The sequence below is a fragment of the Lonchura striata genome, chromosome 1, assembly GCF_050655825.1.
Source record: "Lonchura striata isolate lonStrDom1 chromosome 1, ASM5065582v1, whole genome shotgun sequence".
Taxonomy (NCBI): Eukaryota; Metazoa; Chordata; class Aves; order Passeriformes; family Estrildidae; genus Lonchura; species Lonchura striata.
This window is the reverse complement of record NC_140703.1, coordinates 9,634,935-9,651,611: the sequence shown is the minus strand read 5'-3', so window position 1 is coordinate 9,651,611 and position 16,677 is coordinate 9,634,935. Positions and strand designations below refer to the sequence as shown.

At 42.7% G+C, this 16,677-nt stretch overlaps 1 protein-coding gene across 5 annotated transcripts in view; it reads left to right on the top strand.

Annotated features, from left to right (window-relative positions):
• Positions 1-367: 367 nt before the first annotated feature.
• Positions 368-16,677, top strand: part of USP25 (ubiquitin specific peptidase 25) — an 88,389-nt gene continuing 72,079 nt past the window's right edge. For 2 of the 5 annotated variants that reach the window (XM_085589795.1, XM_085589784.1), the window contains exon 1: positions 847-915. In XM_085589795.1, the coding sequence (XP_085445921.1) occupies positions 862-915 (54 nt within the window). In that variant the 5' untranslated portion in view covers positions 847-861. Of the gene's footprint in view, positions 516-846; positions 916-16,677 lie in introns of those variants that run through there. The other 3 variants (XM_021532379.4, XM_021532380.4, XM_085589801.1) reach the window with 3 other exon arrangements.

Here is a 16,677-nt window from a genome sequence, read left to right as displayed (position 1 = left end):
ACAGCGCTGGCTCATAAATTCCCTGGCGATCCCCTGGAAAGCGGCACCGGTAAGCCGCTCTGTTTCCCCGCGGCGGGGGCAAACTTTGCCGTCGCCGGGGCCGCCGCTGCAGCCGGCGAAGGACGCGGAGCCCTCCCGCGGGAGGAGCGGGCGGCGGGGCCCGGCGGGAGCCGCCAAGATGGAGGCGGGCGCTGTGACAGGGCGGGGAAGGGGCCGGGCGGGGGCCGCGCCCGGGGCAGGTGCGCGGGGCGGCGCCGCCGGGAGCCGCAGCCGGGCCGAGGGCGGCGCTCCGGGAGCGGCGGCGGGGCCGGAGCGCGGCCGCGCTCCCCCCGCGCCGGGCGGCGACTCGGGCTCCCCCTCCGCCCCGCCTCCCGCCCCGCTCGCCCAGCCCGGGCCCGGCCCAGCTGCCGCCGCACGGCGCCGCCGCCGCCCGCCGAGCCCGGGGCGCCGCCGGGAGCCGCGCGGGGGCCATGACGGTGGAGCAGAACGTGCTGCAGCCCGGCGGCGCCGCCAAGGTGAGTCCCCGGCGGGGCCCGGCCTGGAGCGGCTCCGCGTCCCCGCCGCGCCCGGGCCCGGCCGCGCCCGCTCCGGCTCCCGCCGTCCCTCCCCGCGCCCGCGCCCGGCTTCTCCCGGGCCTTCCCCGCGCCGCGGCCTCGCCTGGGCCCCGCCGCTCCGGCGGCCGCGGAGCCGCGGCGGGGGCGGCTGCCGGGCCGGCCCCGGGTCACCCCGGGCAGCCCCGGCTCCTGCCCGCGGCCCCGGGCGGGCCTGTTGCGCTCCAGGCTGCCGGGCAGAGCGGCGGGACCGGGGCCGGGCAGCGAGAGCGCCGAGTCCCGGCCGAGCCCCCCGCGGGCCCGGGGGGAGATGCTGCACATGCCCGGCGTGACCCTGCGGCGCCGGCATCCGCGCCTGCCAAAGGTGAACGCTATTTCCAGCGAGTGACGCGCTCCTGCTGGAGTGAAAAAGTGCCGGGTTTAGGGACTCGTGCTAACGTGCATCATGGAACGGGGTTAAGGGAATGACGGCGCTCATCAGGCTTTTACTGTGCGCCAGGACTCGATGGAGAATGTTTCTCTGTCAAAAGAAGAATAAAAAGGATACCTTCTAAAGCTTTCCTTCGCTTGAACTGTCAAGAGAAATGTCTAAAATTAAATTGCAGTGCTTTTAAAATAATATGTTTTAAAGGTAACTTGTAGGTTAACACAACTCTTCTGGCTAGTGGTATGGCTGTTGCCTCTTTCCTGATTTTTATTAATGTTTTAATGGCATGTACTGCCTTCCTAAGAGGATAAAGGTATGTGTGCTTTGGTATAGTCGGTGTGGAAGTTAAATGGCTGCAGCCGTAAGAGTGGACAGTGGGAATGTGCTGATTAGGGTATAATTGGTTAAAGTGGTAGAGCTCGCATTTAAGAAGCTTGTTTGGAGGGAGGGCGTGTCTGGCCGAGGACTGCTCTCATAGTTGGAAGTAGTTAGCCGTGATTTTGGCGGCTTCAGCAGGAAGGCAGGCAAGGGCTGAACGGTCTGATTTTGTTCCTCTCTCAGTGTTTTCAGTTGGGGTGTGCTCGCAGGTTAACGCAGCAGATTTGCTGCTACATGCGCCTGCTGTGTTTGAAAACTGATGTTGCTGCTGTGCATCTGACAACTTTCGCGAGCAAGTTTATCTTTTACAAAACCTCTTGTGGTTTACTTAATATATCGTAATTATCACGTCAGATACGAAGTGCCTTCTGGACCCTGATCAGTGCTGCCTATTTGTGCTTTCTGACAATAATCCTGGAGTAGTAATGTTAGTTTTCAACTAAACTAGAAGGATACTTAGTTTTCAGCTAAACTACTGCTTGCGGGTCAGTAGTTCAGATTCACTTGAGTTTCAAATCGAGGATAAGCCCAAAAGGAGGTTGAAGATTGATTGTGGTATATGCCAAGTAATCCATGCTGCAGTAAAAAATATAGCTAGCAATAATTCTGAAGTTGTAATCAGCATTGGTGGGTGTTGGTCACCTTTTAAAGTGTCTAAAGAAACTGAATAAAATATCAAGTTTTTTTCATGGCAGGGTTTTTTTATTATTGTTTCTGTTGAATTATCTGATTATTTTATTATCTGCAATTGCTTTTAACCTGTTTTATCCCTAATTGCATGCATTTAGGGAATGAGGGAAAGGCAAATCTTAAAAGTACTTTGTAAAAAAGCTTTATTTGACTCCAAAGTGAGTGTCTCATTGTTAGCGAGACTAATGACTAGGTAATTGGATGACAAACTTTAACATTGATCAGGTATTTGCATGTAAGAAGGCAAACGGTGAAGGTCCAGTGGGCTGATGGATGGATGAAAGGTGGAGAGGCTACCATAGCAATAACTTACTGTTTTCCCTTGAAAGAAGAAAAGCCCAATGTTCACAAATAAGGGAGTTTGTTCTGGAGACCTCAAAGTTTGTTACAATTGTTTTCTGTTAATGTGAAGAAACCACATACAAGCAGAAATATATTGGGTTTACAAGAGATGCCTGAGTCATCAGCATACCTTATTCGGAGCCATGGTTGCAAACATTGTTCATCAGATGTTTTCTTACTGTCATACAGGAAGCGTGTGTCAAACTTCAGCAGCACTTGGAGATGTAGGTTTGTATTAATAAATGCTGTAACTACAAACAGCCTGCTTCCCACTGAAGCTATCTTTAGTTTATTGTGTAGTTAAAGCAGCTGCGTCAGGTCAAAAGAAGCTTTTCTTTCATCTCTACTGGTCATTTTGACCCTTAGTTAAAACTTGTAAATTATGTCCTGAAGCAAATAATTAATCAAATTATTCTTGTTGCTTATGGCCCTTGTGTGCTTCTATGACATTGTTCGGTGTCTGAAGGTTATAGGTAATGTTCACAGTAAGATTAAAGCATGTGAAAAAGGTAAACAACATGCGAAGTTAAAAAAAAAGTAGCTTCTTGTTTTGTCCAATCTGCATTTCTGTCCGGTCCAGTCCTTTTTTTTTTTTTTTTTTTTTTTTTGTCAGGCATTTTGATGCTGAGGAAATAAGGCACATGTGTTGCAGGATTTCACATAATCTAGGCAGCCCTATGTGGCTGATGCCTGTGAACCTCAATTTTCCTCCTGGAGGAAGATCTCCCCAGGCTGCCCATGTACTGTGCAGACCCTTCCCTTGGCCAGTGTCCCCTACACAGCGAGTTCAGGGGCTGGGTGAATGGTGATTTTTCTGGTAACTGGAAGTTACAATGTGGGGAGGTTAAGCATGTTTCAACGTTGTATCAGCTCTGGTAATTACTGTGATGGTCATCTTGGAATGGCAGATTGAAGAAGCTGGGTTTTAATTGGTGGCACTTAGCTGGCCTCTCAGCAATGTGTGTTATCAAGTTCTACTGCTTCTGGAGAGAGCCTGACATTTGGTTGATACATGGATTTAAAGGCTGTTTTATCTCTCCTTTGGTTTCCCACACCCACTGTTATTTCAGACCTGTGATTCAGCAGTGCATTGGCAATGTAATCTCAGGAATAGTAGATTAGTAGTAAAATAGAGCTGTGTCACCTCAGCTAATTTTTCTTTTTCTAAAAGAAGCACAAACTTTTAAGGATTTTTACCACTTGAAATGATGCCTGGCTTAAAGCAAGGTTTGATACTAAATTCTTCTCTCTCGCTGTTTTTTGGGGTAAAAAGGTGAAAATTGTGCTAGTTCATGTGTGCTTCTTCTGTGGTGTTGGTATACTTATTATTTAAAGATTTAGCTAATAATATGGCACTGAGGTTTTTTTTTTCCCCTAAAAGCAATAGCTGCTTCCTGCAGAGGATGATAGAGTCATCTGTCTGCACCAATTGACATGATGCAGTTCTGAATGGCAGGAAGTGATTGCCAAGTATCTACTGAGCACCTGGTACACAAGAAGGTATCTTAGGAGCTATGTACTCTTTTTTTTTTTTTTTCCCATTTTAATAGGTGACAACCTTTCAAGGATTTGAAATTCAAATCTTTAAAAGCTCTGTATTTTGAGAGTTAAGTTCAGAGTTGCCTGGTAGATCCAAGAGGCTGCAGGCTCCCTCTCTCGTCACGAGGCCAGAGCCACCCTTGCCTGTGACCAACGTGCAGGTGTCCCTCTGCACCTGAGAAATGGTCCCTGGGTCCTGGAATGAGGATGGTTTCTGCATCTCCCCATGAAAAGGGAGCTGTCTGTGTTTGGACTGTGTGACAGGCAAGCTTGGAGGGCTTGAATATGGGGGGGTTACAGCTGCCAGTGCTAGTAGCCAGAGCTTCAGTACCTCTTTGTCCAGAAAGAGCAGAATAACAACACTGGTTTATTGAAAGTGTTTGCACCAACTACTGAGTAATTTGCAAACATTACTGAAGTACTGTGGTGTTATGCCGTTAAATATGTGCATCTTGTTCTGTATTTAAGAAGCTCATATCAAAAATCTTTGTAATACTTGTAGTTACACCTTTGACACAAATTCCTACTGGTAGTTCTGAAAGAGCAAGGTGCAAAGGTCAGTGATTCAAAGTAATTTTGAGAGCCCTTGTCAAACTGGTCTGCCAAATGCCTTCTGGTTTTGTGACTGTTCTAATGGATTTTGTTGGGAATGGGTGGAGGAGTGTGTGGTTAGTTTTGGGGTTCTTTTTGTCTTTTTTCTGTTTAGTACCTATGCAAGCTTGCTGAATCTTGGAGGGTTGTGTTTATTGGTATAATATGACATGAATCAGCACCTTTATGAAACCTTTAACAGCAGTTAAAAACTTTTTTGGTTTCAGAAAACCTTTCACATAAATTCAGTAACAATTTTGATTTTGTTTGCAGGAGTTTACAAGTGTAGTCCTAGCATTAGAATTTGTCTGAAATAATGTCTTCAGATATGTTCGGCCCACACCTTGAAAGAAAAATACTGCTTCAGAATATGAAAGTGTAAAGTGTATTGATTTTCCTGGTAACCTTTTGTAGTACTATTTTAAAATATCTGTAATAAATCCTTAACACACATTCCCTCCTCCCCCCAATATTTTTAGGAGAACCCTGTATTCACAGCTTCTATGAACAGCAGCTACAAAAGATGGTAAAACCCATCAGCTTCTATGAAAAGGTCAAAAAAAAATTACCAGTGTTTTAAAAAGAAACTTATTTAACATTTTAATAAGTACTTTGTAAAGATAAGTGGAAGGATAATTGAACAACTGCCTTTCCTTACACTCTTGTGCCAAAGAAGATATGTTATGGCTGGCATCTCCTTAATTCTGTGAGTTCAGCTGGTATCTGTGGACTTGAGTAACTGAAGAGAAATGAAAGGTAGAACAAAAGATGGAATTTCTCTTTCTGTTCTGCTTCTGACTGTTTCTGTTTTGTTTCTGGCTAAATCTTCTCTACTTCCTTGCTGAAGGACCCATCCAAGAGTTGACAGCCCATTTTTTTGGTCTTTGAGAAGCTGGCTCTATAGCTCCAGTGATGTGAATGGTGAGGTTGAGGGATATCACAGGTGCTGGGGACCAAGTGTCCAGGTTGGTAAATCGACCTGAGGTCCCAGGGCACATGGAGGATGCCTTTTCAGGCTGGGCCCAGATCTTTGCAGAACCAGCAGGGAGGTCTCTGACACTCACCTGTGCCAGGAGTTGTCTGAGGAGCTGCATCTGTCACCCCCTTACAGCCATTGCTGGCAGTGCCAGTTACAAGGGGATTATTGAGGTGCCTAAAGATATATTAAAATAGTATTGCTCTTCACTTTCTCTAGTGGAGGTACTGATTTTTAATTCCCAGCTGGCCAAGAGTCAAATGTGACATTCCTGGTATTCCATAAAAAGTAAACAAAAAGCATAAAAAGTAAACAAAAAGCTTAACAATTGTGTCTTCACTTACATGCTTTCATGTAGGAATAAATTCCTTTAAAGGCCTGAATTTTCAGTTTTGTTTAGTTAGTTATGATTTGTTGTTGTTTTTTAAATTGATTTTCTGTTCTTGTTAGGAAACAGAACTCTCAAAAATCTGAGGGGAATGTGTGTGTGAGTTGCTGGGACCTGACTGAGAGAGAAAAGTCTTTTCTGCTTTCTTTGAGCAGAAAAGCCACAGGTGTGGGAGCAGATTTTCCTGAAAATGAAAGTATCCTCATGGCTTTCATTTTCTATTTCTCTTGTGAGAACCACTGTGATTCTTTTAAAATGGGTGGAGGTTGCCTTGAGTCACAGTGAAGGGTTGTGTGTACAGGTGTTCCGGTGTTTGGGGTTTTTTTTGGTTGGTTGGTTTTAGGTTTGTCTTTTTTGTTGTTGTTTCCTTGTTGGCTTGGGTTTTTTTTAGCTGGCTTTGTTATTAAACTTGCCTATCAAACCCTGATGACCAAGTTATCCATGTGATGGTCTTCAATCAGCAAATGGACACCTTTAAATTGAAAGATTTCAGGTTTTAGCAGGGGCCTGTTGATTTGTGCCTGGGGTAGCAGTGCCACATCACTATTCAAAACACAAGCTAAGGTGAGTGATGTAGGAGAGGCTGTTGTGATAAAGTATTTCAAAAGGATTTTGTGAATTCAGGGTAGAGTTCAGTCTTCTTTTGACATCATGAAATAAAGGTGCCTTTTGTTAGCTGATGATTGCACTTTATCAGTTGTGGTGCTGTTAAAGAAGTCAACACCTGCCAAGAATAGAAAATATTTGACTGGAGTGAAAATTCAGTTTCACTAGTCAGGTGAATCTAATGTCACTCAGGTGTGATTTCTGCCAGGGAGCTGAGTGTGTGATATATGGGATAAAAGCTTCCTGTCTTCCCTTTGGGACTGTGGTATGTACAGTGTTCTGGTTAATGGGTGGTCAAGCATAATTCATAGGGAAGAGGTGATACTGTGAATCACAGGAGTTAGTTGCTTGGAAAACCATGCAAGTTGAAAGTTTTCTATAAGCTCATCTCTTTTATTATTTTAAAAAGGGAGAGAATGCTAAAGCTGTGGGGCTGAAGGAAAGATGAGGTGGTGAGATGCCTTCCTGCAGAGCATACCTTGCATGATAGTACAAACTCAGGCTTTGTGCCAAATAAAGGTACAAACTCAGGCTTTGTGCCAAGCAAAAGGAAATACTTTTCCCCGTTTCATCAGGTTGACGAATGCCATCTCTTGATGTTTTTTGTGAACACTTGTAACTCTTACCTTGGCAACACGATGTGTTCTGAACAGCACGTGTCAGATTTTTCCATGATACTTTACATTAATACTGTGCTGAATATAGATGTTATCATAAGCTGTATTGTGCCTGCACACCTCAGCTAAGCTTGCAGGTTAAATTGGGACCAGCTGTAGAGTGTGCTGTGGTGCCCATCTAAAATGTTGCCTTCTTCCAGCATTGTGGTTTGCACTCTCTCATTGTATTGCAAGGTTTACAGTTTTTTATCGCCAGATTTCTGTAGGCGTTCAAAACTTGCAATTAACTAAGAGCTCTACAGACCACTAGTGGAAAATTTTCATGAAACTTCTTTTTTGAATGATCCCATCCATAGCACCTTTGTGCTCTGTTACCATGCCAGTTTTCAGAAGTGGATAAAGTATCTCTTGGCTGCAGAGTTGCACCTCCCTGCCTCAATATTTGAGGCTAGTACACCAGTCTGTGTTCTGGAGTGGCTGTGGTGGTGTGCTGACTCTTGCTAACACTCACAGAGCTCTGTCTTCTGGTGGAGGGGTGATTTTAGCGTACTGAACTGCACAGTAGCTTTCCTGTGGGTGTTGTGCAGAATCTGTGGGTTTGGGCTCTAATGTGAGTGAAGTGTTAAGCAACATTGACTCAAAATGTTGAGGTTGCTGTGAAACGCTGTAAAGGAAGAGCTGTGTTCTAAGATGGTGTAAAGGACAGAGTGATACAAAATATCATGAGCTGGACACTTTGACTTCAGTTGCTGAACTGAAGGCGACAGGCTGAGTTCCTCTCTGTTTATAATGATAGAGTGATTTTCCCATGTATTTAGTAGCATCATTCATTCTATGCATTTGAAAATCACAATGAAAAAAATCTATTCAGAGTAGACTCTTACAATTTAAGGAGACACTGATTTTTTTTTTTTTTTTCAGTTGAGTTTTGTAGTTTCATTGTTTTGCAAATACCATTAGCTTTTTCTTTGCCATAAAAGATGAAATTCAGGAGCATGTTGAAAGCCATCAGCATGAGAGTTTCCCTGAAATCTGATGTTACCTGGTGATGGGACTTCAATGGGAACAGTGTTGTTGTGAGCAGTAGCACCACTGAGTGTCCACAGTTTTAATGTATCTCTCCTTCTAAGGGTGTTAGAGAGGTGGAATCCAAAGGACATGTGATGTGGAACAGCTTGAAGGCTGGAGTGCAACTAGATTAACTTTGTAAACATCACCTGACACAGATTTGTGTATGTAAACCACTTTTTTTTTTGAAGGCATCGGAAATATTGGTATTCAAAATTGAACTAGTTTAATTCTGAGATACTCAACTTTAACTTGATGTTTTTGTTTGTAGCTGGTTTCTAAATTATTTTGCCTGGATTCACCTGGTGGATTTTGCTGAAAAAAAATTATACTCTGCACAGTATTTATTTTAAAATGTTTATTATCAACTAATTGGCAACAATAGTCAAGCTTATCCAAGTTCAGGTGCCAAGAAAATGGAGATTGTGCTTAAAATATCCTTGACTAAAGCTTTTTCATCCATCAGGTGAAAGCATATTTTCAACTTTACAGTAAGCAGCAGTAGACAGAACACTGACTAAAAGCTTGTCAGAGAGGCATTAGTGTTTGCAAGGCATGATTTGGAGCTATTTAAATCTAATTGACTATGGTATCTTACCATACACAGGATTTGTGGAAATGAATGCACATGATATAATGGCCCTTCATGGCTTTCTCCTGCCAATTGTCATCATTTCACTGGTGTTGTACCCCAAAATCCCGAGGGCTCCCTTTAGAAGAGGATGTTCACCTGACATTAGGGTCTCAGTCTGAGGTGTAAAACTTCTGGGTTGTGATTTATGCAGCTGTATTTCATGCCAGTTTTTAGTTTTGTTGAACAGTAAGTGGTAGGCTTGAGGTCACATATGGTTTATGTGATAACTGTCCTTCTCACAGGTGTGTGACTCCAAGGAAAGTCAGATACCTGTGCTGGAAATTTCTATTCCCATTCTCAAACCAAAAATGACACTTCTGATTTTCAATCAAATTTCCATTAAAACATAAAGCCACTTTGAAAAGTTGAATTTAGCTGTGTTTCTACTGGGTTTAGGCTGGGAAAAAAAAGAGTGTCACATGGAAGTTGAAAATAGTATTAATTTACACTCAGGTGTGTGCTGTGAGAGTGCTTTAAAGTAAGCATCTGGAAAAGCCTGGGTGTGCATTGACACATGATGTTCTTCATTCTTTTCAGAAGAGAAGATGACAGGAACGGACTCCTACTCCACTTCCCTTTTGATTTTGGTTTCGTTTTATTCTTCTGAAAGTTAGTTACTTTGAAACAGAAACTTCTTCTGGGACCACAGTTGTTGGAAGAGTGCTTTTCTTTTTTTTTTTTTTTTTTTTTTTTTCCCTTAATGCTTTACTCTGAATAGGTGTAAATGGCATGGTTAGAGGACTGAATACTGTATTGTATCCCAAAAATCTTAGGTTATTACTTAGAAAACAATCTTCTATTTTGTGGATTTTAACTTTTGCTTTGTTTTGATATGGAACCGTGGGAAAATACATGACAACATTTTTAAGCTTGTAAATATGATTCTTTTTTTAAAGCTAAATAGCTTTATAGATGGCTTGCACAGGGATTTCATTTCTTGGTATTACCTATTTTCCCATCTGTCAGGTACTTTTCTTCAAATTCTGCTTGTATCTCTTATGTAATTTCCCACCTGTTTGAAGATTTTTTTTATTTTTTATTTTTTTGTTTAAAGACTTTCCCATTACTATGTAGTTTTGTTACTTTAGAATCTTTTAATTATTTGGTGGTAGTAATTGGCAAGTTTTATTTAATTCTGGCATCTAAGCTTATAACTATTTTTTTAATGGGGTACTAGAATTAAATCTTCTATGTCTGTATCCCATTACTTGTTTGGAAATTAAAAAATAACTGACAGCTTACTGGCAACTTTTAAAAGTTCTCTCTGGTCTTGCATGTGTTTTATGGGACTTAGTGCCTAAAGCCACAGCATGTCTCTTGTAACAGCCCTGTCTGGACCAGAGTTGTCCCCTTGCCTGAAGCTGCCTGGGCTGCCTTTTTGGTACAGTCTGCAGGTCTACAGGGTAAGCTCTGGACTTATTAATGGTGAAGACAGATTTTCTCATCGTCACCAGTTCCAGCTCTTGCTAAGTTGCTGTTGCCTTTAAGCTTTTTCTGGGGCTGATTTTAAGGTGACTGGTAAATGTGCCACCGGCTGCTGGTGCACAGTGGAGGGTGTGTGCAGTGCACAGGCTCTGCTGAGTTGTAAGAGGCCAGGGAGGATACTGTGTGCTTTGTGACCTAACTGAATAGAAAAGGATTGAAGATTTTACTATCAGAGTTTATCATCTGTCATTTGATGGAGCATGTCTTGGCATAATGCTGCTGCTTAGAAGACAGCACAGAATTTAAATTTTTGTTTCAAATAATTTTCCAAAAATGTGAACTTGTTAGACTAGTATTTTGTACACCTTTTATTCAAGTCAGCTTCCGAAGCTTCAGGTAGGTGTGTGGTGATGGCAGAAAGTCATTTTTGGTACAACACCACTGACACAGGGAAAATTGGCAGGGCTAAATTACAGTGAACAGTGCTTATGAACCAAAGTGGTTATAGATTTCTTGAGACCATGTCTGAAGGTATTAGAATATAGCACCTTCAGCTTTCTGTGGGAGGTGAGGGAAATGTGTGTTTCAAAATAAGGTCCATTAAAAATCGCCTCCCAAACTTTAAGCAATATCTTTCTTTCTCCATGAAAGAAAATGGCCTAGGAAATTTCAGTTGCCCTCTGTGGAGAGCAGTGCTGAATTGACTATTTCTTTAATTGTGAGGTAGTAAAATTACATGCTGATCCCTGGTATAGATCTCACCACGTCTTTGAATACTGTAGTGTCTCTGTTGTGTTTGAGGTTCATTTCAATTCTAACTTCACTTGCATCCAGGGAGGTTATTGCCCAATGCAAGTAAAAGCTTCTGGCTGCCCTTCTCGGGCCATGGTGTGGCAGTGGCCTTTTCACAGGGACACAGAACATGCCAGCACCTTCCTGGTGCTTGACCCAGCCAGGAAAAGCTGTCTTGTCCCAGAAGCTGGAACTGCTGTCAGGAGCCTGTCACCTTCCAGGTGACCTATTAAACACTGCCCCAGATTTTACATGGCTTAATGTTATCTGTGGGCTCGTTCTTGTGGAGTCGTGCCCCTCCCCAGGCTAAAAACATGTCTCTTTACAGGATTTTTTTGTAGATGATTAGTGGAGGGCAGGATAAGCTATCAAATAATTTTACAGAATGCTGCAAATAGTGCTGTGTGATTTTCCTGATGTAATTTTAACTTATAATGCACAACAGTTGCGGGGGGGTGACCAGTTGAGGCTATGGGATGAGTTCTCCTCTGGCAGACCTCACTGCAGTGGAGTGGAGGTGCTCCCTCTCTGTTCTTCTGCCCAAGCCCTCTGTGTTGTCTGCTCTAACTTCTTGTGGCCCAAGATGTGGGCAACAGCAGGCAGTGTGATCAGGAGCTACATACTGGCTTGGCCAAGGTGCTAGGAAGCCTGGGGGTGCTGCTGAGGCTTTGGGGGATCCCTGAGGCCAGGCCAAGTTGCTGGAGGTGACCTTGAGCTATTGCTTTTGTGAGGTAGGAGGGTAGACGTGCCTGGGTACATGCCCACTCTGTGATTACAAGGCCTGTTTCTGTAGGAAATCATGTTACTGGCTTGTTTGTTTTTCCTTTTTTTATTAATTGGACTGTATGGAAGACCTTTATTGAAAGGCTTTCTGTTAAGTTTGGTTTTTTCTTTTCCTTCCTATTCAAAACAGACAGCTGAACTCTTTCCTCAAATGTGTCTCTTCTGTTGAATACAGTGGACTCTTTGTAATACAGACCTGTCTGTGAAAAAGTGCAATTTAAATTTTATTTACAGTTTCTCTGCTGTACTATGCTGAATTTTGTGGGGAAAAATTGTGAAATCTTCCTGGTATCACTAACCTAGGACATGTGGCAGAGTTGTTTGAGGTGAAGTGGAAGCTTTGATCTTTGTGCCATTAACAGCTGCAGAAAATGAAACCCTTCTGGATGTGCACACCTAGAGCAGGGAGTAGAAAACAGTGGATGGCATTTCAGCCCATGCAGGAGCAGGTCTGATTGTGCATGTTCACTTGTGAGAAGTGTGCATCAGGAGCACCACATCACTGTCACTGTGAGATTTTTAATTAATCTCACCTTGGTGTAAGTTTTCTGCTATAGTGCCTAAGTAGAATGGGGGCTGCAGGATTCTTTTTCCCCCATCAGTTTTTCTTACTAGATAAAAAAAGTATTAAAATAATGGCAGAGAAACAACTCATTCTTTTAAGGCTACTGCTCCACAACAGTTGAACCCAGTGGAAGTTGGTGCAGTCTTGGTCTTATCCCCTCCCTTGTCCCATCCCTGTCTCTCACTAAGTTGGCAGGAAATCAATGTATGCAGAGAGTGATTCTCTGATGGTTTATTGAGAGCCTGGCCTGGCTTGCCAGAGGTTTGGACGAGTGCTGCTGCTGGCTCTTAGGGACAAATGGCATCTGGCAACACCAGCCTGGGCTGGCCAGCACTGGCAGGAGCTATAGCCTGGGAAGAACAACTGACTCCTTGGAAGCAGCTTGTGGTCTGATAGTCCCCGTGAGTGTTATTGTTTGTAAGTATTGCAGAGCCTGGGATCCCACTGATCTGAGGACACTTGGAATTTCCAGAGTTGGTTTGTATGCTCCTAGAATAGCAGCCCTTGTTATCATAATGGCAGAGTGAGAAGAATGAATGGAGCTAGCTTGGTGTTTCCTTGGGAGCTCTTCTATATTGTGCAGAGCAGGGTGAAGCTATTGTGATGTCTGTTTGGAGAAAAACAGCCCTGTAAATATGCTGAATGTTTAAACAGGCTAGTGGGACTACCTTTTCCACTTGAGAGTTAGGCCTGTGAAAGGACTGTGAAGAGCATCAAACATGAGCCAGAATAGCTTGTATTTGGTGTGATGGGTTAAACTGTGATTGAGATGCAAATGAAAACATCTCAAAGTGTAAAAATGTGGATCTCGTGGCAGTGTTGTTTCAGACAAGAAAGACAAGACTGAACATTTTTAATAGTGGCTACAGTAAAATTATACCCTAGGCAAAAGTTATTCCTTTGAGGAGAAATCTTAAGTCTTGGTTCTACCTGGTCAGACACTGTAAAATGGGGTTTATGCATGATGGTAAATATCTGTGAACTGAAGAAAAAAATTAGGAAATAAACTTTTAGAACAAAAAGTAGCCAGAATGGATTGGAAAAACATCATAGAATCATAGAATGACCTAGGTTGGCAGGGACCTCAAAGCTCGTTTTGTTCCAACCCCCTGCTATGGGTAGGGACACCTTCCATTAGACCATGTTTCCCAGAGCTCCATCCAGCCTGGCCTTGAACAGTACCAGGGATGGGGCATCCACTGCTTCTCTGGGCAACCTGTGCCAGTATCTCACTGCCCTGACAGTAAAGAATTTCTTCCTAATCTAAACCTATTCTCAGTTTGATGCCAATCCCCCTTGTCCTGTCACTCTAGGCCCTTGTAAATAGTTTCTCTCCATGTTTCTGGTGTGCTCCCTTCAGGTACTGGAAGGCTGCAGTTGAGTCCTTGAACTCTTTCCTTTTTCAGCCTGAATAGCCTTATTTCTCTTGGCCTTTCCTCCTAGGTGTGTATTTGTATCCTGCTTCAGCAGGTGTTGATGATCCCCTGAAGCCCCTTCCAACTGCTGCCGCTGTGGTTCTGTGTTTGTGCATTTATGTACCCACAGTTTGCTGTTTATCTGTCATCCTCCAGCCTCCTCCTCCTTTCTGTCTGTGTAATGTTGCCTCTGTGGGGTCACTGGCTTTAGTTTACCATGCCTTGTGCATGTTTTTCCTGGTCACTTGGTGTTGAGGTGGGATGGGCTGTGAACCACTGGTACCATGGCACAGCTGTTATCCATGGGTGGGCTCTTGGAGGAATCCTCCTGAATTTGTGTGTAGTTTACAGATAATCTGTGCTGGTGCTTTGAAAGACCCCTCCTGCTGCTACCAGTAACTAATTACTCAATAGAATCGAACTGGAGCAGAGATTTTTGCTAATTACTGTCACAGTTACTGGTGTACATAAAAATCAAGGCAATATTTGTGAAGCAGATTTTCCCATAGCGGTTCTAGTGAATATAACCTGAAATTTAACTTGTGTCTAGTTAAGTGAAACTGAAGGTCTCATTGGTTTTAGTGTAGTTAATTAATTTCAGAGCTGCTGTCATTACTATTGGGAAGCTCACTGTTATGCTGAGCAGGGTATAGAGAAATCATGATGGTTTAAAACAAAAAGACCTCAAAATTCTCAGTAATTTTGTACTTCTGACACCTTTTTGTTTTCAGTAAGTACTAAGGTTGCTGTCTTTTCTTGATTTTCATCCTGTCACTGAGGCTCATTTAGGACTAGCTATCAGTAACTAGAAACATGAGCTCAAGCAGCAGTGTTCATAAATCAGTTCATAGAATAATTTTAAAATTTACCCCTGTGAACTGAGCAGGTGGTTTTCCTGTTCATTGCGAGAGTATTCCCATGCAGGTGATGATTTGGCTCATAACTTCTTGATGGTTTTATGTAAATAACTGTCAGAGGTGGGTTTTGCCTTATGTTTAGTGTCAGGAATACAAACCAAACTCCTCAAGCCTCTCCTTAAAATCTTATTTCAAAATCTTTAACTATTAGCTTGAATAAAGACAAAGGTATATTAGAGTGAAAAAAAAATCTTTTATTTTTGGCCACTTATGAGGCTCAGAATTGTGAGTTTATATGAATGCATGATCTCATGTTGTGTAGAAACCTTAATATCAGACATTGAAATTAATTGAAAAGTCACTCATTAAAGCATGAAAAGCATGGAAATGTGGTGAGGGTTTTCTGTGTGTTGTCTAGGATCAATATAGGTTACATAAAGCTATGATTAAGTAGAATCCTTAATTTAATTTTTGCGAGAGGAGTATACACACCTAAGTAGTGCACTCAAACCTTTTCCCCTGCAAGTTTTATTTGGGTTAGGCTGTGGTTGGCTGAAAGTTCCTGCCATACACTGTGTCCTTTTGCTCCTTGAAGTAAGTTTTTGCTCTGAGCCTGGTTGCACTTTGTGCCAGCTGCTGCTGTAATTGTCAGATTTTGGCAGTCTGTGCAGAGCAGTCCCAGACTGAAAATCTGCTGTCTTAATGTATGTCCTTTGCTCTCCACAGGTGATTTTTGTCTGAACCAAAGCTGAGGTGCATTTTGCATTACTGTATGTATAAAAATATATCTTTACCTACTTTCTTAGAGGATACAATGTCATGTAAGATTTCTCTTTTCATACCAGAGCAAAAGGAAGCCCAGATAGCACATGCTGGGCAAGGCAGCCTAATTCTGTTTTGCTTTAAGGAGCACCTTAGAGCTGGTGCAGAGATTTAACTTGGTCTCTGCATTAGCAAAAAGTGTTTAAAAAATATATGTATACATATAACTACTTTCTAATTTATATATTTTTATAAATACATTTATTCTGCACATATGAGGAGAAAAATCTTGAGGACAGAGCTGGGAAAAGTAAAGCCTTCTGAAGCTGACTGCATGTTTTTCCTGTGTTTCAGCTCAATATTTTCATGGAAGGAGTTAGTTTTTATTTGCCTATTTGGAACTTGACCAACAGCATATTTAGAAAATGGTTAATGTATCTGTATTTCTGGAAGCTGTAATGTACAGCAGTGTCTCTGGGCCTTTTAACTATTCCTGGGAGATATGATTAATGTGGCAGAAAATTATATTCACAGTAATAATTGAGGGTCTTTAGTATGCTTGTCCTTTGTATGTTAAACTATTTCTGTTTGTTTGTTTGTAGCAGAAACTTAAAGCCTCTTTATGGAGGATTACATTCCTCTAAGCTCTCAGTGTTCTTCTCATTACAGCAGCATCATATGAGGAAACCAGCTCATTAGCTACTTGTCTGTAAGCAATGCCATTAGGTCCTCTGCAGCTCAGGCTTCATTAGAATTGTCTTTAATATAAAATATTTGTGCAGTGTCATTTGAGTTTTCTTCCAATAAATAGGTCTTTTAAATCAGTGTTGCACTAGAAAGTAAAGAAAGTGGGATTTGTGTGAAGGGCCCAAGTCAAAATGCCATTCTCAGCATTTGCATGTTCTTCTTTCTTTTTGTCTTTAAAAAAAGTATTCATCCTGCGGAAATCAGAATCATGGCTTGGGTTGAAAGGCACCTTAAAGATCTGGTTCCAACCTCCCTGCCATGGACAGTGACACCTTACTCAGGGTGTGCAGAGCCCCATGCAGCAGCCTGGCCTTGAATTTCTGGGCATGGGGCTCCCACAACCTCCCAGGGCAACCTGTTCCAGTGCCTCACCACCCTCACAGCAAAGAATTTTTTCCTGATGTACAATCTTAATGTACTCCATGTCAGTTTGAAGCCATTGATTGCCCCTTGTCTTGTCACTCCAGGCTCTTGTAAATAATCTCTCTCCATTTTTCCTGTAGGCTCCTGTCATGTGGTGGAAG